This window comes from Lucilia cuprina, chromosome 4, assembly GCF_022045245.1.
Source record: "Lucilia cuprina isolate Lc7/37 chromosome 4, ASM2204524v1, whole genome shotgun sequence".
In the NCBI taxonomy this organism is placed as follows: Eukaryota; Metazoa; Arthropoda; class Insecta; order Diptera; family Calliphoridae; genus Lucilia; species Lucilia cuprina.
This window is the reverse complement of record NC_060952.1, coordinates 3958645-3981298: the sequence shown is the minus strand read 5'-3', so window position 1 is coordinate 3981298 and position 22654 is coordinate 3958645. Positions and strand designations below refer to the sequence as shown.

The 22654-nt window shown below is 26.4% G+C and overlaps 1 protein-coding gene across 2 annotated transcripts in view; it reads right to left on the bottom strand.

Moving 5' to 3' along the window:
- LOC111690837 (carcinine transporter) overlaps window positions 1–15049 on the bottom strand; it is a 22105-nt gene extending 7056 nt beyond the window's left edge. Inside the window, exons 1-5 of one of the 2 annotated variants that reach the window (XM_046950108.1) lie at window positions 14421–15049; window positions 8698–9111; window positions 7193–7305; window positions 1497–1659; window positions 946–1122 (exon numbers count right to left, since the gene is read on the bottom strand). In XM_046950108.1, coding sequence (XP_046806064.1) covers window positions 946–1122; window positions 1497–1659; window positions 7193–7305; window positions 8698–8978 — 734 coding nt within the window. In that variant the 5' untranslated portion in view covers window positions 8979–9111; window positions 14421–15049. Of the gene's footprint in view, window positions 1–945; window positions 1123–1496; window positions 1660–7192; window positions 7306–8697; window positions 9112–11304; window positions 11669–14420 lie in introns of those variants that run through there. The other variant, XM_023453409.2, reaches the window with a different exon arrangement.
- Window positions 15050–22654: the final 7605 nt, after the last annotated feature.

Below are 22654 nucleotides of genomic sequence, written 5' to 3'. Positions count from 1 at the left end.
GTCTAGTCTATAGTCTAGCCTATAGTCTAGCCTATAGTCTAGTCTATAGTCTAGCCTATAGTCTAGTCTATAGTCTAGTCTATAGTCTAGTCTATAGTCTAGTCTATATTCTAGTCTATAGTCTAGTCAATAGTCTAGTCAATAGTCTAGTCAATAGTCTAGTCAATAGTCTAGTCAATAGTCTAGTCTATTGTCTAGTCTATAGTCTAGTCAATAGTCTAGTCTATAGTCTAGTCTATAGTCTAGTCTATAGTACAGAGTATGTGTAGTCTTTTTTAATAGATATTTGTTTTTATACTGGTAAGCTCTAGAACTAACTTAATAATTAATCAAATTATTTTAAGCTATTTAGAAAAAAAAAACAATCGTCATTTATTAGTCTTATCTACTAACTTTCAGTTCCACATAAAAATTGATTAAATTTGAAATAAGTTTCTTGCTAACACCTCATTAAAGTCAATCAAAGTATTACTAGAAAAATTATATTAATACTCTGATGCTATTCTTTTCAGGAAATTCCCCTGTTGTTGTCAAAACTCATCAGAAATTTATTTCACACTAAATTCAAAAGATAACTTGAGACAGTTTTCATTGCAGTAATAGAAACGTTAAATTACTCTATTGTTAAACTAAACAAGCAGGACATTACAGCGTAAAGGAGAAAAAATATGACAGGGGACGGATAAAAGTTCTAAACAGTCGTCACAAACAAGAGCCAACAAATAAATAAATCAAAGTTAATCATTGTATTCTATTTAATACAGTCAATACAAAACGAATGATGAAACTTGTTATCAACAACTTGCCACAATATACAGAATTCATCAAATCTTCTACATTCTTCAGCCCTCTCAGTTAATGCGTTACTAAACTAGCGAATGTATTTGTGTATGTATTCGAATTTCTATTTAAAAGAAGTTAAATTTATTTCTATTCTCTACTCACTCCCTTGATATTTCCATGCCAATAATTTGAGGTGATTGAAATAAACTATTGATGGTCAATGCTGCCAAGCCGGAAAATATAAGGAACCAAGTATAATTGGACGTCGTTACAATTGATGAAAGTCTGCCAATAGAGCAAAATATCACACTGATATAATAAACAAAACGACGGCCAAAACTGCAAAGTAAACATAATGAAAAAAAATAAAATAAATTGTATAAAAAAGACAACTAAAATACAAAACACTACAAAATATAATGAATAAATAAATACTGAAAAGAAAGGGAAAAATAAAACCTAAGAAAGAAAAAAGAGCTATAGAAAAACAAAAAAAAATAGCGGAAGCATTAACTGCTTTTTTCAATTATCCTTAAATAATGAAATTTAATGTATTCTATTTTATTTTAATTTTATTTCCTCACTATGCAAACATTGACTTGAAAGTAACGAAATAAAATAAAAATAAAATTGAATTCAATTCAAGTCTCTACTTTATATTTTTTCTGCTTTCTTTTTTTTCCAATTCATTCTATTGTATTAACTGGACTTACATATCACCCATTTGTCCAAGCAGAAATGAACCCGCAACTTCTGTCACGCGTCCAACAACGAAAACATTTGTCACATACAAATCCTTCGAACAGACCCAATTCTCCCGTGTTGGTATTGTACTTTCATACCAAGTTTGGTCATAACTCCAGCCATTTGTGCAAGCTACAAAAAAATGAAATAAAATAATGAAACAAAACCAAAATGAAAAATAAAAAAAATCAAAAGAAACGAATTAAAAAAAAACTAACAATAGCTATAAGATTGTTGGTTTGTTTAAATATTGAAAGTCATGGTATGCAGTCGTATTGTGGTAAGTTTGTTGTGGGAGTGTGTTTGTTAGTATGTAGATACGGCTGTGTGTGTGTGTTTGAGTAACAGTAAAGGCTATTCCAGTGAAAACACTGGTTAAGTGTAACCTAACCAAAAGTAGAGTGTAACAATAAGGGATGCCAAACAGGCATTGGGGTACTGATTGCATTTTCAATTATATTTGAAATTCAAAGTAATTGTAATTGAAGTTTTACCAATTACAATTACTTTTAATTGTAATTGAAGCTTTGGTAACTACATTTATTTGTAATAAAATTTTTTAAGTGAAGTTTTGCCAAAAACAATTACTTGTAACTATAATTGATAAATATCCAATTACAATCACTTGTGTAAATTTTGTTTCATATAATTACTTGTAATTTGTGGCAAAACTTTAATTACAATTACAAGGAATTCTAATATGTTTTGGTCAATTACAAATTACAACTAATTGTAATTAGAAAAACTTATTGCTCAATTACACATTACAAATAATTGTAAATGGCCATGTAAGGAATTACTTATGTCTGATGCCAAATAGAATACTGATTTTTGGTATCTAAACAAGTCTAAACGTAACATACACCAAACCAAAGAAATATAACCAAACTTAATTAAAAAAGTATTTGCTCTCAAAATGACTTCAAGATATCAATTGATTCCCCTTTAGAATGTCGATAACTTAATTAAGTTAACTTTCAGCAAAGAAGCAATTATGGAACTATTTCTATACCCTTTAGGGTACGTCTAAGATTTAATTGATCTTTGATCAATTTCCCATACTGCATCTAATAAAATTTCTCTTAGTATAAAACGCAAATACAGAATTGTACGAAAGTAAAGTTAAATAAAATTAAATACAAAAAACAAGCTAAAAGAAATACGAAAATTTGTTCGCCGAGTTAGTTAAAGTGAAACGCATTAAAGTGCAAAGTTGTAAAAAGTAATGTTAAGCAAATGGAAAAAGTTAGTTTTTCTTGGAATATTTTCTTGGCTTGTTTTTACCAAGGCATTTCCATCTGTAAGAGTGTGTATATAGCTTAAAAAGTGTGTATGTGTGTATTTGGTTGTGTATTTGTTAAATGTTTTTTTTTTTTTTTTTGTAGCAAATTATTGCTTTTTAGTTTATAATTGAAAGTTATTGAATAACTTTTAAAATGTCTATGTTTGTATGAAGTTCTCTTATAGTAAATGTATTTTACTTTCTTTTTTGTCATATATAAAAGAGATAATACTAAAATATGAATAAATTGTTTAAATTTAATTTTCTGTTAAAAGCTTTTTTTGTTGCTTTTTCGTTTATTGTTGTCGTATTTGCTAAATTCAACCACAATTTACATTTTTATGTCATTTGCGTATGTGTGGTTAAGTAATTATGTGTGACGTATTTAAAATTTATTTTCTCTATCAACTAACTGGTTAGCGTATTGGCAAACATTTATTTTTCCAAATAAAGCAGAACCTTTTAAAAGATATGTCTTTAAGGACAAAATGCAATATATTTTTATTAAGACTTATTACTTAGACTAATTATATTAATATGCCATGACTATGAAAGCAGAATAACAGTTATTAGTTTACATACTCGTCTTCTGAAATGCAAAAAGGCGTAACAACTAAATAAAATTTAAAATGGACTTTGTTGTGGTAAAATAACTCTTTTGTCAAAAACTCCGATTTTATAGATATAAAGCAACATAATAGCCAATCCTAAAGAGCAACATAATACCCATTGTCTGGCGCTACAGTCATATTCAAACGTATTAATTTATGTTAAAAAAATGTAATTTTTCCCAGCAAAAACTCGGTAATGGGTAGTACTTCCCTAACCACTTACTTTTCAATGACTACTACATCCCGTCAGCATTACTTAGAAGTACTCTAGTAATGACTTTCTTCTAATCTGATATAGAAGTACTTTATTTTCGGCTTTGTAATTTTGTTGGCACATTTTATTCAATTGCGTGTTAGAAATTGTGTTTCACAAAAAAGAAAACAAAATTAGTTTTGTATGTGAAAACCATTATTTGACGCGCAATAAAATAGCTAAGCATTGGTGCAGTGAGTAGAACATTTGACTGACAAACCGAAGTCCCTGGTTCGTATTCTAGCTGGCTCTTTTTATTATTAAAAATAAAACAACTTACTCAACAACTGTTTTGTAAGACAAATTGCAAGTACTTCTTTAACTCCCTATTTGTAAGCGAGCGTAGAAGTACTTGCCTCCAATGACATCACCGTGTTAAAATAATGATTCAAATTGCTAATAAAGAAGTAGTGCAAAGAGGTTTTATTAGCTTTTTAACTCATTACTTTTCAATGTAAGTTTTTCCTGGGTTGTAGTAACAATAGTTTTATTTTTTAATTTTTAAAAATGTTTTTACGCCCTTTTGCATTTCACGTTAAGATTTCTAAAATCTTTAAATTTAAATTTCCAATTTCCTAAAAAGATTAAATAAATTATAATTTATCAATTTCATTAATACAAATTTTCTAAAATTCTAACAGATGCACAAACAAAAATTTTGCAAATTTAAAACTTTTTCCCTGTTGTTGTGGAAAGCCAGACAGATATATAAATGGTAAATACAAATGTATATTTATGTTTATAACTAAAAAGTAGAGAAGCAAAGTTAGTAAACTCCAATTTTAAAGTTTCAAAAATAAAAATAGCTCACCAGCCCATCAAAAACTTTCATTACCAGGTAAGGTGTTAAATTGTTAAAATTTAGTTATACAAAGTCATTATTTTAACATGCTGATGACATAGCAGGCAAGTACACAATCGCTTACAAGTAATTAATAAAGCCAACTAAGGTAAATCGCGTGCAAAAACGTTTAAATAAGCAGAAAGTATTTATATAACACATTACTAACATGGCGTTATTAAAGTACTTCTATGTAATCAGAACGATGTGTAATAGTCATTAAAAAATATGTTAATAGTTGACTGGTCACAATTACAAGTCATTACCAAGTTTTTACTGGGCTGTTCTAAATAACTACCTCTGTATAAGTTGTCAATGTTGGCAACTCTCAGTTAAGATTTTTCTTTAATAATTCTAATCTATATTTGATAATAATGATTTTTTCACTTCGTTCAAATTTAAACTTTTTTTATATTTTAGCCATTTTTGTTTTAGAAGAACAGGAATTATACTCGGCATAACATTGTTAGCTAAGCAAAACAAACCTCGTCAAACAGTGGATCCACTAACATAACTAGAAAAACTTTATATATAAAATGTAGTTTGCTAATTTTGTTTTTATACTCCTTATTTGAATTCATGTTTGTATATATGTTTGTAATTGCAAAAAGTAACAATTTAGTTTATTTATTTATTCTAAAACATAATAAAAAAAATAAATAACAAAGACTAACAAGGCAACAACAATATTTTGCCTTTAACCACAATTCAAGTGGAACATTTAAAATGATGTACACAATTCAATGGTGTAATTTAGACAACCAAATTTAAATGTTTATACTCATGTTCATGTGGGAATTATGTAATATTATGTTCAACATAGGCAACAGTGTGCAATAAAACAGGCCAGCATCATTTGACTAAAGTAAAAGAATACGCTCATACAACATTAATATGGAATAGCTTCTATTCGATGTCAAAGCAATACTTTCTTTCACCGAAAAATTCATCAGGTATTACATACTGTTGTTAAAGTTATTTTTTTATTTTCCTGTTATTCATATTTTACTCTTCACTGCTTGTGAAAAAAATATGTCTGAAATTGTAATACTATGAGTATTTCCTGGCTGATTTTTTTCTTTTACCAACTGTATGACAAGCAAATAAACAAATTTCCAAAAATGTTTTCTTATGAACAGTGGTTGGGTCTGTATTTTTGATATATAGTATTTGTTTCTTCGAAGCGTAAGTAATTCCTTAAATTGTCTACTGTTGACTTTTCAATCGCCTACATTAGGGATTAAGGGAATTATATTTATTTATGATTTCTATTTGAATACAAAATTAAATTTATTTCTTTTGAATGCTAAATATATATGAAAATAAAATGAATTTAAATAAAACAATAAATATAAAGGAAATATTATTATAAGCTGTTAGGTTTTTGGTTAGATCAAAGACATAATATTGGTGTATTAAGAAGGTAATAATTTTGAAATTGACAAGGAAATGTATCTTATTAAGAGTATTAGAGTGAACGATTTTCGGAATACAATTCTCATTTCCATGAATCAGAAGGTTCTGTTTCTATTAATAATTATCATACCCTTCATCGAACGCCCTGGAAAAGAAATAAGCTCTATATTTATTTTTTTTGCTACATTTTTGAGCTTAGGTACTTACACATTAGAAATAAAATAAAATCACAAAAGAGTTCTTTTACTGCTGACTTCAGAGAAAAGGGTTAGAAAGTAACTGTAGTAAATTCGTTAGTTAGTGAGTTTGAAAGAAAGATTTATCTAATTTCAAAACCGTAGAAATAGCCTGCGGTCATTTACTAATGTGTCTGGCTAGAATAGAACTCACAACCTCCTATCTGATAGACCAAAACATCAACCACAAACCTATCGAAAGTATAATTATTCTGTTATTCATGCAGATATTTGACAAATTAATTTATTGCATAACTTTAGAAAGTGTATACGTTAAATTGTATAATTGTTTCATGAATATTTCAAAAAAAAAAAAAACAAAATAAACAAATTTCATTTCAAAAACAACTACGTTTACTTACAAATCTTTTCCAATTAACCAAACATTGCTGACCTCCATTTCAATAGAAAAGTTATCAATTAAGGACCTCTCTTTTATATAAGGCAATTATAACACTGTATACTTTATAAACAAATTCCCAACGTTTTTCTAACAAATTACAATCAATAAGCAACAGCAAGCGCATCGCAATAATTAACTGTCTATACTTGCTGGCAATCAATCAAAAGCGAAAAAAAAACTTTTTTTGTTAATCGCTTACTCTTTCTCTCTCTTACAGGTTTAAAAATTTTCATTAGTTGCCAGAAAAACATGAGTACATGAGTTTTTAATAAATCAATTCTATCAAACAAAAAGCACTAAATAAACCAAAAAATAACGAGAAAGCAAAAAAGAAGAAAAAATATTGGAAAGGAACTAAAAATAATAACACAGTCAAATATTACACTTCCATAAGCACATAAACATAAGAACAAATGTATTTGGATATTGGATACTCCACAAAGCCAAATTCGATATTCATAAATGAAAAAGTTAAAAAAAGCTAAAAATAGAAAAGAAAACTACATATACATATGCAGACAGAATTATATTATGTGTATATGGATTTGGAATATACACACATACATATATATTTTTCACAAATAAATATTTCAATACGTAAATGTATGAAAATAAAAACTAACCTGTTACATTTGCTGATGTTGAATTCCAATTCTCCCAATCATCAATTTCTGTAAAATTCGCATCATACATTTGACAGCTGCTATATTTTTCTGTACCTCGATTGTCCTTGGTTCTATATGGAAGGATAACAAATAGAAAAAAATAGAAAAAAAGAGATATATTATATTTATCAATATGTATGATATAGAGAGCAAAGCAATATGTACAATATTCACATCCTTTTTCACATACGGACACACTTACACACACATTGCTACACACTCATACTCACATACACACATACACTCTCTCAATATTCACACAAATGCAGACAGTTGTGTGATGATGACATTTATATGAAATGCAAATTTGAAAAATGAAATTTTAAACACCATTCTTGACAATTTATTACACAACTATGTATGAATGTCTGTCTGTCTGTGTATGTAAAAGTTTATATGTACGTATACTTGTATATTGAGTATACTATTTGTAGCTTTACTGTAAGTTGTAAAAACTATAGCGGCCTGTTCCAGTCTTATTACAAATTCGAAAATTTTTATTTCTTAAAGTGGATTATATGTCAAAATTTCCGGAAATTACTGCAAGGTGTAACAATTGTTGCGGTGAAAATTATTGCAAATATAAACTTAAAAACTTGTTGGTTCGCGTTTAGATTTCGTAAAAAAAGTTATTTAGTTAGTTAGTTACTTCGTTTGTTTAAAAGGATGATGTTTAGGTGTGCACCACATTCGAAGAAATACACCTGGACCACTGCCTCCCTTCTATCCTACGGGAAACAACAAATTGCTACTTTTAAACACACAACTGTAAACACCTCACTTTTACTTTAGAGTGTCCCATGCTGACGTTTTTAGTCATTTTAGTCTCAAACGATGCGGGAATAATTAAAAGCATCTCTGTTTTAATTACAATTACATTTGAATAATTTATAGATGAACTTTTACCAATTAGATTTACTTGCTAATGTAAATGAAGTTTTTCCATTTACAATTATTTGTTATCGTAATAGAAGTTTTGCCAATCACAAGAACTTGTAATTGTAACTGAATAATATCCAATTTCTAATACTTTAATTATATTTTTAAATAATTATTAATACCTTAATCAAAATTACAAATAATTGTAATTAGAAAACTTCAATTACAATTACAAATAATTGTAACTTAATTACAAATTCTGCTATACTTTAGAAATAGATCCCAAGGTATTCCTGAGTTTAAAAAATATATAATTCGGGACACTCTATTGTACATAGTAGCGTAAAATGTCAAAAATTGTCAAAAAATTACAGGAAAAACGTATCAAATATTTATCATTCATATTGCGTTAACATCCATACACAAATATTATTACGTATTCACATTCATACTCCTCACATGTGTAAATGCCAGTGCCAATATCTACATACATATGTATGCATAGTATGTGCTTTTCACAAAATTCCGAGGTAAATTCCATCAAGTTACATTCTGATGTATTACACATGTTAAATGCTACTTACGTGGGCAATGTCAATTTTCGCCATTCATTTAGTGTAAAATTTGTATTCTCTCTCCCCGGAACTGTGCACCAATGATCCGGTATATTTAAGGCTAAAATTATATTCATATAACACATGGCACCCGCCATTGCCAGACCCATAACGAATATTACATTGTAGATCAATTGAAAGCGGCCATGATTACCCGCCTTTTCAATAATATGCTGGAAGGGATCATCAGTTGTACTCGAGTCGATCATTTCAATGGAACCATTTTTACTGCTTAATTTACTGTCTTTCATTTTTGTGGCTGTTGGTGGGATTTTTTCTAATAAATTTTGTTTATAATTTTATTTTTTACAGATAACTTGTATGTTTTTAAGACCAATCATTTACAAATGCTGATGAAATTCTTAGAGATTTCTATGTTGTAGCCTGAAAAAAATAAAAATCGTCATCATCAGTTATTTGTTGTTAACACTTTATTAAGAAACATGTAGTTTGTTTTTGACTTGCAATTTATGTTAATTCTTTATCAACATGAGTTTTGATTATTACTTAGTCTAGGAATGCCGTGATTTATGATTCAAAATAATTTTCTTTGAGAGGTTAATTAAGACGATAAGATTTGTAAGTTAATTGCAAATTAACTTGTTGCCTTTGAATTGTTATTTTTAGATTATTCTATACCTCAAATGTGTATAAACTTATAATAGAATTAATAAAAAAAGCGAATTAGAAAATTGATGGGTTATGTAGACGTAGTAGAGCTTATCCTTATGAAATATTTTGGAGTTGGATATTGGTAAACCATATGAGTATATAAAAATAATTTCGGCAAACAATATTTATTACGTTTGAAGAATAAACACTTATAAGCTGCATTTCAGAGGATCAATTGTGTGTGAATGAAATGGTCTAGTCAAGGAGAATTTGTGGATCAAATATTAAATGTATGTTAATTCCTTTAAACTGTATTCCGCAGGATTAATTGTTAGTGTGTGAAATTTCCTTTCCTATAGCGAGGATCCGCGCCTGTGCCAGTACCTCCAGTTTGCCAGGAATGTAAAGAATGTCAACTAAAATAGTAATACACTGTATTGTCTATAATTCGGTTTATTTGAAGAATTCGTGTATGGATCTACCGAATACGTCGTTAAGTGTTGTTACCGATTCAACAGAGGCCATCCTATGTGCGTGATTGTAAACTGTAGTGTTGTTTTTCCATCTTCGAATTGAAACATATGGACCGGCCACCGGAGTATAAAAAGGGGCGGTGGTGAGCCTTTTAATCAGCTCACCCTAGGACTGAAAAAATACCACCGCCTAGAGAAGCCAACGCGATAGTTGTTTACCTAAAGCACTTCAATTTCTGTCTGTCTGTCTGTCTGTCTGTCTTTAAAAAAAACGATATGGCCTAAACAGAACGAAATTAAACTGAAATTTTCACAAGTATTTAAAATTATTTAGAGTTCAAATATGCAAAATCGGACAAAACGTTCATAATTTGCTGAAAAATATAAGTCTAATAAAGAAATATGACATGAACAAGGTTTTTGTGATCTAAAATACATTTCGATAGTCTCTATCTAAAATAACACAAATGTTCAGTAGAGCAAAAAATACTGTTTATTTTGCTAGTTCGTAAAGATTTTTGAGTTTTATCTTCTACAATATATTTTTACGACCATATTCTAAATCTTTTTATAAAAAGAATTTATAATTTTGCATTATTTGCAAAATTATCACAAAATATATATTAGGTAGAGCTTTTTTTCTACAATTTTTTTTCAAACCTTCAAATATAGAGTTTTTCATAGAAATATTATTTTTTTTTTTAATTTGATTTATTATCAATAAATATGAAATTTTATGCAATTTAATGAAGCAATATTAACCAAATTGTTGAAAAAGCAACAGCTTATGAGGTTTTAATCCAAAATCAATGTTATATGGTTAAACACGGCAATAAAATTTATCAAATTTGTATCATAATGAGCAATATCTCGAAAACTATTAAACCGATTTCAAATATTTGTGTTCATCATGTCCAAATTAGTAAAAATACTTATTTTGCAACAGAAAATTATCCAAAATAATAGAGTTTGAAGCAGTTTTTGAATAAGATAGAAAGTTTTGCATTCAGAATTTTTATTTTTTTAAGATAGAGAAATTTAAAAATTGCTATAAAATTGCCAAAAAAAATTTTTTCTTTTGTAATTTATATCACTGGTTTTCTAGATATTTTTCCATCAAAATCTTATTTTCATGAAAATGACAGATAGAGACTATTGAATATAGTCCCTCGATTTAAAAAAATCATATGGATCGCTCCATTATTGACTCTTCTTAGTGAAAATCAATTTATTATATTAGTTATGACATTTTTATCTTATATGTATGTACGTTTTTTCGTGAGTCATCACTTACACACACATAGATTAAATTAATTTATTTATATTCTCACTCGTCCACTATTATCATAAAAACTATACAATTTTGCATAAAATAATTTTTATCAAAATTATAGCAAAAGTTGACTAATTGTTAAATTTTTTATCAATAATTATTTTGTTTCTATAGTTCGTGTATTTTTTTGGTGTTTTTTTATAGATAAAAGCAACTCACTTTCATTCACGTGTTTGGAATTGTTTACACTTTTGACATAATTTGTTGTATTTTGATAAATAAATATTATTTAATAAATGCAATTAATTATTATTTAATACAAATACTTTAACTAATATATGATAACGTTGTAAGCGTTAAAATAATTAATTTCTTAAAACAAAACTTTCATTCATCTCGTGTTTTCCGCGTTAAATTTGTTCGTAAAATATTTAAATTAATTTTTGAATTTTTATAAAATATTTTTCACTGATTTGTTCACTTCAACGTTTAAATCTAATCTGTCAGTGGACTCGACTTTTTTCCACATTTTTTTGTTTTGCTGTCAACATTTAACGCCGGTAGTTAGTGTTGTTGGTGGTGGCGGTGCTAATATTAAGTAGATCGAGTGAGTGATTGTAGGAAAAAGTAACAACAATTTTAAATAAAAAAGTTGAAAAAAAGTGTCTATTTTATTATGAGTACGTAAAGTTATTAATAAAGATAAGAACTTGTGTATATTTTCTAATTGTTTAATGATCTGATTATATTTAAACGTAATATGTGTAAACAGTTAAATAAAAAAAAACAAAAGAAACAAATAGTAAAAAGTTTTAATAAAATTGTATACATCATGGTGAATGCAAATCATAAAACCACTTCACTAACACACACACATACATACATATGCGCTCATTTAAAATAAATTATATATTTTGTATGATTTTTATATCAGAGCAAAACGTTTTATATTTGTTTACAATGGGCCATCATAATAGTTTTATAGGAAAAAAGGGAAATATACCGTTTAAAAATGTTAAAAATACACTAAAAGAAAGTAGTGATGATGCAAGAATTTAATGACGTTTAATCATTATTTCATTATGATTAGTATTTTGAGAACACTATAAATTTTTTATTAAAAGAGTGAAATTTTAAAATTATTATGCCTTTTCGATTTTTATTAAAATTTTTATTATATTAATACAAAAACAAATTTGTACGTGAAAAATCGATTGATAAATATCGTATTTTAATAAAATATTATATATTTCTTGCAAAAAATAAGGTTTAAATTGAAAATCGAAAAATGTAACTTTAATAAAATATTTTTTTTGAAAAACAAATTTCTACAATTTTGACGTATACCTTCACCTTTACAGTATGGGAATAAGTTAACACCTTCTTTAAGGCCATTTTGTGTGACTATGGTACCGCCAGTCTATGTACATGCACTTTGCTCAAGTTCTCGAGTTAACCTGACCTTATAACCTGACTTCCCGAACAGGGAATTTGATTTGAGTTTCGATTATTATGCCGAATTTTATAATAATATGATTTTTATTGATCCTATAAAATACCGTCCAGAATACAACTTGAATGTTTACAATTCACTAATACACGTGTGTAGTGCAAAGTAATTTAGTAAATAGATCAATATTTATCCATAGCCTCAGTATCTTTCATAAAATAGGTTTTTCATCAACAAATTTCTTACATATTTAGAAAACAATCCTAAATAAATGCAAATACATTTTAAATTTATAACTGATTTACCACTTAGGGTCACAGAATTCAATCCGATTGAAAGTGAAATTACTTTTTATTTAAAACTTTTATACGATTATACTTGTTTTATATCCCTATGTTCGAACGTTGAAAAATTTCAGAATCATAAATCCCTTAGTTTAGAACTTTTTTTGTTTAGAGAGCTAAACGCACATAGCTTGATGTTAATATCAATGTTCACTATAAGTTCCAAATGAAGTCATCAATCTTCGTTATTAGTAACTCGTAGGATATATTTAACTAGTAATATTTTTCCTACGTGTATTTAGTATAAACAGTGTTCTAATGGAATCTTTTTTACAAGTAGTTCAAATATTTTTATACTTTTTAAATCTGGAAGCAACAAAAAAAAAAAACAAACAATAACAATAAAAGTCTGGAGTAAAAAACTATTTTTCTTGAGAAATATTTAAACAAATGCAAAAGTTTATTTTTAAAAGGTTTATTGATGTCTCGTAGATATGAAAATTTTAATGTAATATTTTATCTTATACTGCAGTCTCGAACCATCCCTACCCTAGTCACTGACTGTCCAGGTGACTAGCTATTTAAAAATGTTCTTGTCCTACGAGGGAGTCAATCGTCGCCCCATATATTACGAAGCTTAAGTTTGTTTTACAAGTACCCATTCTCTCGCTTACAAAGGGGATAGTTAGAGGTAAATGGAAGCCGTTGCCTTTTCGGATGCATTGACACGTTGTCACTCATCGAAAGGAACATACATAAACAGGTAGACTTTTTGTTTGTAAAAATGTTTTGTTATCCGCCCACCAAAATCTTTACTTACACAGTATATGTATAGCCAAGTAATATTGGAGAAAAGTGTAAGTAGTTGTTTTTTAGGTGAATAACTACTTATTTTCGTTCGACGATGAGCAACAAAATAACGACTTTTCCGGATTTAAAATTGGTTTTACAGTTGCTTTTTATGTTTGCTAGTCTCTTACTCAATGTCTCATACAAAAGCAATTTTATTATTCTATTTGGAATGATTTCTACACAAATGTAAATATCAACATTTCTTGAAAAAACTTCCAAAATCGACTACGGTTAGAAACACAAAATAATTCCTTTTTAGACATACGTTATAGACAATTGACTATAAATTCTTTTCATAATTTGCTAAATTTTAATTTTAAAATTTTTACTAAAAACTATAATTTAAAACAAATTTTTTAAAATTTTATTAAATATTTACCCCATATTCATACATGCTTAATAAAGTTATGTATGGTTTATTGTAGGAAGTTTGTATGGAAAATTTGCGTAATAAACCTAAAATAAGCGATTAATATCTTTACGAATAAGGGGGTTAATTTTTAAGAAAAATTCTATAAAATTTAAATAGCAGTCTCTATTTTATCTTATAGACATATGTAATTACATTCAACTTGAGATTTTCGTTTCTGTCTTCTTTTTATTAATTTATACACAGGTAGATTTGTTATTTAAACATTTACCCGTTTCAATTGTTCTATAAATATATATGTTCGAGTGGGATAGAGTATCTATTTATTCCTACTTGGTATCTATAGTTATAACACAAGTATAAACGTAATTGTACTTACTTGTACTAAAAATTCATTGTTCTTAATTTTATCATGCCTTTCAATTGTAATTTAATTGTATGTGTGTGTTCGAGGTGGCTGGGTCGTAATTTAATTAACTGATTTGTGTTTTTTTATTTTATTTAATTTATTTTTTACTTTTATTTCAAGAGAAGGAGATAGATACATATACTTGGATAGAGGGTTTTAATTAAGGAGAGCAAGTGAGATGGATAATAGATCAAATAAACACTTAAACTGAAAACATCTAAACAATCCTTCAACTGATTACAATTTTATTTTTTATCATTATCACTAGCACTATATAGTATTGTTGTAGAATCCATATCATTTTGTTGTTGTAGTTGTTGTTTTATATTTAAATATATGATGATTTGTTTAGATAAAACACAATAAAGTGATAAATTCACACTTGGCACAATCAAAATTATTGAAATAAACTTAACAGCTTTAACATGATTTGTATTTAGAAATATTTTGACATTTCATTTTATTAAGAAATAATGGAATATTTTTTCTTTCATATTTTTGAAATTTTATGTTTATAACTTTTAGTGGATCATTTAATTTATGTTGGGGATTTAGTGGATTTTTTATTATTATTATTCTTTTAGCTTGTTCTCTCTGATCGCTGACAAACGCTTCAAATACCGAGATTAAACTAAATAAAAACTAAATAAATTTATTTGATGTATGTTTGAAGAGAGCTCTTAGCAAAAAGTGAAAATTTTAAGAAAAAACAAAGAGCTAAAATATTTTATCATAATGATAGTGTAATAAAATTTATATATAATATTCATACATGTATATATATGGGACATTTTATAAGCAATTTAACCTTTAGCTATTTTTTAAAGAGATAAAGTTCAAGGTTGTAAACATTCTAATTTAGAAGTCATCGATTTTAAAAATTATCGTTTTTAAACTATTTTAGAGTAAAAAGTGGAGTGGATTTGTGGATTGAGTTGTTTATTTACAGATGGCAACAGGGATCATTATCTAAATTGTTATCATGGTTGGTTTCATGTAAATGTTTAAAATAAAAGTAATTGTCATAAAAAAAATATCTATCTAATGTAAATAGTTTAATTTAAGAGAACAAATTTATTTTCTATTAATTGAAAAAAAATATTGTCAAAATACTTCTTAGAAATAGTTTTCTCCAAAAACAAAATGCCCCTTATAGAAAAAAGCATCACATATATTAATTTATAAAAATACATACATATGTTCATAAACAGATATCCGTGTAATATTTTAAGAAAGACTAAAGACCGGCTAAGTACAGTGATAATTCTAAAAAATTTAAAATAATAAACTAAAGCAATTTATCAATTTAAGATCATACAACTTTCGAATAATATTTTATAAAAAAAACACACACTGACTGACTCACAAGCAAACATACAATCTCAACTGAGTATAGTAAATATATCTTTATACATCTTTGTCTAGTTATAGAAATGTAAAGATGTAAATTCTAACTATATGTATGTATGTGTATATGAAGGTAGTTTGTATGTAAATATATCTCATCATATTAAGTTGTAAATATACTAAGTAAATATTAGATATTTTACTACAAATGTATGTACATAATCATCATCATTATTATTACTATAATGATAATAATAATATTTAGAATACGTATTTTCTTTAGAGATGATATGAAATGAAATGATATGATTATGTTCTTATAATTTAATGTACTCATATTGTAGGTGTAGATACTCGTAAATGTATGCGTGAATGCGTTAGTGATTTTACACTCAAGAAATGTATTTAGTAAAGAAAAGTAAGAGTTTTATAAAATAAAAATATGTATCTCAAGTTTAAATTAAGTACATTATCATGATATTGATATTAACTCACTGATACCTAGTAACAGTTTATTTTTACGACAAATTATGATATCTAGCATCGTTAGTACAATGAAGGATTCATTTGACATAGTTATGAAAAGCTGTTAAAGTGTACTACAGGCAGTAGGTATATACTACATATGATTCCGATATATCAAGGTGTGATTTTCAAAAGATTCTTTTTGTGGAGCTTGTATCAATTAAGGACTGAACTGTACATTATATGAATAATGTGATGACTCTTTTGAACAAATAATTAATTTTAATGTTTGTTTTTTTTGCAGCTAATGCAGATTTTTATGTAATTTGAATTAAGAGGTAAGATCCTCCTATTCTATGAATTAATATACTACATATGATGCCGATATATCAAGGAATGATATTCGAAAGATTGCTTTTTGTGGAGCTTGGGACAATTAAGAACCGAACTTTACATAACTTAAAAGATTAATAACTCTTTCGAATAAGTAAATCCAAAAGTTTTTTTTTTGCAGCAAAAGCAGATTTTGAGTAAGTTAAAAAAAGGGGTAAGATCACCTGATCCTCTGAATTTTTATAGCATATTTCTGCAACAAGTAGCAGAATATATACAAACCCGAGATTTGAAGTTTTGGACTCCGACTAATATTTCTTTGGACATCATATAAGGATTATAAGAGACATATAAATTCCATTATTATGTAAAAGTTTCCGAAATGAACAAAAACATTTCATTTTTCTTTTGTTCATACCCATAGATTAAGAGCATATCCCCCATAAGATTATTAAAATCTTATGTGGGATTTGCCCTCAAATGTACACATGACACGTACGTCTTTGTCAATCGCTCGTTTTTTCTGATACAAGAAAAACCAACAAAGAAAATAGCGGTACCAAAAGGATGATCAGAAGGTCTTATTAAATTCTCTTCACATTCCATTTGAGACTGCTAAAAGAATGCGAAGTCATATTCAAAGTTAGTCAAAAGCCGTGCCGAGACATTCTCGAACTCTAGTTAATGATGGAATACTTATCTATCAGTTTTACTATGACTATAGTGAGAAGAAAGTAGAGATTAAAATCTCTAAAAAGTATATATTAAATTATACAAAATTTCTGAAGAGCAATCAATCACTTCTCCCCATTGACACCCTATCAATCACTTAAACTATGACTCATAATATTTATGAATCCAATTTAAAGGTTAAATAGGGAGCAGTTGTAACTAATTTTTATCTTGAGCTTAAATGATAGTTAATCAATTCAATTATTAAAATAGTTTAAACGATAGATTTCTGTTAAAATTGTAAAATAAATTTAAATGTGTGTCTTACAAAATCAAGATTTAAGTACAGTTAATGAAAATGTGCATATGTATGAGTAGAGTAAACGTATATGTATGTAAGTATATGTAAATACTTTTACACTCAAATAAGCAATTTACAATAATTTCCTAGTAAATTTTCTTGTGAAAAGTTAAATTTTTTGTAAATATAAAAGAGATTTTGTCGATGTGAGAAAATATGTTTATGTGTGTGTGTATATGTAAGTAAAGTTTATTGTTTTAAGTTTTCATTCATTAAAATGTTTAGTAGTCACATACTCAAGCAAACATACAATACGCAAAGTAGTCACCAGTCAGGGGGTTGCTGGGTGGTTGAGCTTGACTGTTTGACTGACAAAATGAATGGTTTGTTGTTTGGATGGATAGATGGCAAAAGATTCTAAAGAGATAATTTAATGGGAAAATTTATAGCGCTATATAAAATGTGTTAAATTTTATATAGTTAGTTTTAACCCTAATCAAGTTGTTGTTTCTTCTTTCAAGTAGACGACTATAATGTATGTATTATGTGTAGATTTTCTTAAGGGATTTCTTTCATTCTTTCTACTTTTTTTTATTGGCATAGTTAAAAAAGAAAGTTTTTAATTAAAAAAATATATAAATAAATTTAATAATAACGATGAGTTTTAGAATGTCTCAGGGGTTTGTGTGTGTGTGTGTGTGTATAGGAACCCATATTTGGATACATGCCACCATAGTACGTGCTTAAATGTACATTAGAGTTGGGCTTTCAAATGTTTTAATTCTTTGCTAATTTAATGTATAATTTTCTTAGTTATAAAGATTATTTAATAAAGTCAGAGGATGTGAGTTAAAGTTGTAAGTTTAAGTAGTTTTTAAATCATATAGCGGTGGACATAAAAAGTGTTATTTGGGAGTCATGGTATATTGCAAAAGTTGTGGGTTAGTAAATGTTATGAATATGATTTTGAAGAAGTGTAGTATTTCTTATAGCATGCTCCAATATATGAAATGTGTAAGTAGTAAAACTTTCCATTCAAATTGGACTAGAGTAGAAACAATGGTCTCTGGAGAGTATATATTATAGTTTGTCGAGACCTGAGAATAGAGATTAGAAACTGGAAAGTAAAAACTCAAAACCGTGGAAAGTATCTCGTTTAGCTTCTTGAAAGCAGTGACAAAATTTTGTCCGAATATTAATATAGAATTAGCTTAGAATGGAAGCTACATTCTGCTTAGAATCTGTCGATTAGAGAGTCTATATAATGTTGAAAGTAGAGACTACAGTATCTCGAGAGAAGACACCAGAGTGTATCAAGAGTAGTGACTAGTGTCTGTTGAGAACAGAGTTCAGAAGTCAATTTGACTCTACTGCACAGTTCGAGCTTAGTAAACCACCACATTTGACTATAGCCGACCGAGCGAAGAGATTAAGTAGAGACGAGACATACTATAGTCTATAGATATATAGATATACTATAGTCAAATGGAGACAGCAGTCCTTCGTGAGTCTGTTTAACGTTGATACTAAAGTCTGTCGGAATTTAAGGCAGTAATCGACTATAGATTAGGGCTTGCAAAAAGCAGAGACTATAGTCATGTTTGAAGTAATAATCAGGGTCTGTGCAAAGTTAATACTAATATCTGTAGAATAAAAAGTATGAAGAGAGAATAGTCTATCGAAAATAGACTCTGTCTATATTCTGTCGGAAGCAAAGAATGATCAAATTTGTCAAATAACTTTTATTTCACATAAAATCCTTCAAACTGAAAAGTAATTAAATTTCAGTTTTTTTTTCCAGAATATACTTTTTCTGGTGTAAAGTAGAAATATAAGTTGCTGTCCTCTTTTTACTGATTTTCACTATAAAGTGTAAACGTTTTTCTTTTTATTTCATTTTAGTTTAACTTTGAAGCGATTATATTTTGTAAGGTTTTTACAAAATTCATGCTTGAATTTCATTTCCCCTCCCTTTTTAGTATTTTGAATTAAAAGTATGTTTTTTCTTTTTAATTTTTTTATTTTCATTCTCATTTTATTTTTGCATATTTTTTATTTTTGTTTATTTTTATTATTATTTAAATTTAAATTTTTATTTGACAACTAATATAATTTGTTTTCAATTATTTTATTTACTTATGTTTTTTTTAATAATAGATAATAATTATTATAATAATAATAATGCAACATGCATATAGAGCTAAAAAGTAATTGTTTGTTTTATTAATTAATTTAATTATTTATTTAATTATGTATAAATGGTGTTTTTCTTGTTGCTGTTGTTATTATTATTATTTCTTTTTTATTTATTTTTTTTTAATAATTTTACTTATTCTATTTTTTTCTTCTTTTTATGGTTTGCAGGCAAATATCTCTTGAATAAATTTGAATATTATTTTAAATTTTATTTTTCATTCTTGCGCGTTTTTTTTTCATACACTTTTTTACTCTTTCTTTTTTGTTAATGGATTTTTTTATGTTTTTTTTTTTCTTTAGAATTTTTTTTATATTTATTTCTCTTGTTTGTTTAGATTTAATTTATGAAACTCTGCTAAATGTTTGTTTGTCATTTTGTAATACATTTTTTTTAGGTTTTCGTTTGAATTTCTAATAATTTTTATGTTTTTACAGTTGTTTTTTCGTTTTTGTTTTTAAAAATTTCAAAAAAAAAATGTATTCTGGGAGTTTGTAAGAGTTATGTGTTTGTAGCATTAAGTAAAAAACAAAAGTAAAATTTTGAAAATATTATACAAAGGTTTATAAATTATAGTTTTTTTTTATTGTTTTTTACACTAAATATCTAAATATTTTCATTTTCAAAGAAGATGTTTAAAATAATCTGAAAACTTTTCTAGGTACTGTTATATTAAGTAAATAAGAAAGAAATTTTAAGGAAAAATAATATTGGTTTTCATTGAATATTGAGCTTTTAAAGAAAATGTTCTTGTAAGTCTGTATTTTCAATTTATTTTAATCATCCTCTTTTTGGATTTTTTTCTCTCCCTCTCTAATTGCTTTTCTTGTTATTTTGTTTATTAATTTTAATAATTCTACTTTAATTTCTATAAAAAGAAGCGTTTTGTTTGTTTTTGTGTTTTTTTTATCATTAAAAAGTGCTTAATTTAAAATTTGCTTTCGTTTAGTTTTGTTGTTGTTTTGTTTTATATTCCCTAATTGTTTTTATTTTTTTGTTTTTAATATATTTAAAAATAATATAATAATAATTATGTAAGTAACAATTAATATTTGCTATATTTATATGCATGTTTTGTTTTAAAAAAATAATAAATAAATTATACTTGTTTACTTTTAAAATTGTTTATACATTTATAAATGAAATTCTTTTTTTTAATATTTATATTTATAAAGAAATTTTAATTAAATGTTATTTAAAAAAAATCCTTAAAAGCTATTTTAAGTTTAAGATGTTTTCGAAAAACTCTCACTGGCTCTAACTAATTCGTTTCATCATTTTTTCTGTTATCATTTTTACAAATTATATTTTTTCTAATTTCTATTCTGCTTAGATTTCGGATTTTGTTTTTCAGTGGCAAATTATAGTATTATGATTAAGAATTATTTATGTAATTATAGTTTTTTTTCTTTAATAATAATAAATTGTTTTAATCTAAAATATTTTGATTATATTTTTATTGCTAACTTTGTTTCCTTAAGTGAGTAATATTTACTCATTGATTGTATTTATGGCTTAATGTTTTATTATTTTCTTTTTTTTCATTTAATAATAATTTGACAATTTTTTTTATTTACATTATTTATTTTTTTTATTATTTTAGCTTAAGTTTGCCATTTATTTTATCTACAATATTTAAACCCATAAAATATTGCTTTTCGTACTTGGCTTTTTTGTTCAAACTTTTTTTTCACTTTTTTTGTTTTATAATTATTGACGGATTTGCTTTTAATAAAAATTTATACAAATTCAAATAAACTAAACTAACGAAAATAGTTGTTGTTTTTTTCATAAATATTGGCAGCTTGTTAAATTGTTTCCTTAAAAAACTGAATTTATGAATTATTAGAAAACAAAAACTAAAAATTCAAATATTTATAAATAGTAAAATTAAAAACAATGGCAACAGTTTGTTTTAATTGGTCTATTGTTTTTGTTTAATATGGTTTGTTTTTGTGTAGATAATTGCATTTTGAAATATTCATATCAATATTTAGGAATCATATGTTTTCGCTAGAATTGCTAGAAAAACTAAGTTTTTCCATGCAATCATATTGGTCTATTGGTTCGTGTGTGCATGTTTCTGATGATGATGTTGTTGATTTTTTTTTTTTTTTAAACTGGCTACAGTGCAAGCAAAAAGTTGTGTGCAATTTAAAAACTTTTCTTTTCTATTTCTCAATTGTCTTCGTTTAATACAATTTACAGTGATATTTTGTTAGATTATTAAAATTTGAAAATTTATTTTTTTATTAACTTTTTGCATGCACTATAGCTACATAATAATTCATATAAAATAAACAATATTCATTTCAACAAGAAAAAAAATCAAATGGCCAAATGAAATACATTATTTTTATAGCTTTTTCTGGGAAACTATTTAAGGAAAAGTATATTAAAAAACTCAATCATTTCATTCATTCAACTTGCATCTGCAACATATCACATTCCATTATTTTATTGCTTTTCATAGAAGCGAAAAAAAAATTAAGTAAATTTCAAACTCATGTTCTCTTATTGCTCCAGATGGCTTAATTAAAAAAAATCATGGACAAATTGTTTATATAAAAAAATAATTGGACGTATGTAATCTCTTCTACTTATTCACTATCTTTCTTTGTAGCTTCGTAGTTTTTTCAAATTTCTTTATAATTGTTAAAACAATTTTTTAATAAAAATACAAAAACAATAATTACTTAAATATATATAATAACAAAAAAATTCCTACAGAAATAATTTAAATTTAAAACCAGTTTGAAAATAAAGTTTTTCCTTTAAATATTTACAGAAATAGTTGTGTTAACTAATAAAGTAAAGCACTATCCCGAAATTTGTTCTAGAAAAGTAAGAAAAAAATCAAATTTTTAATTTTGAACTAGATAATAACTAGAA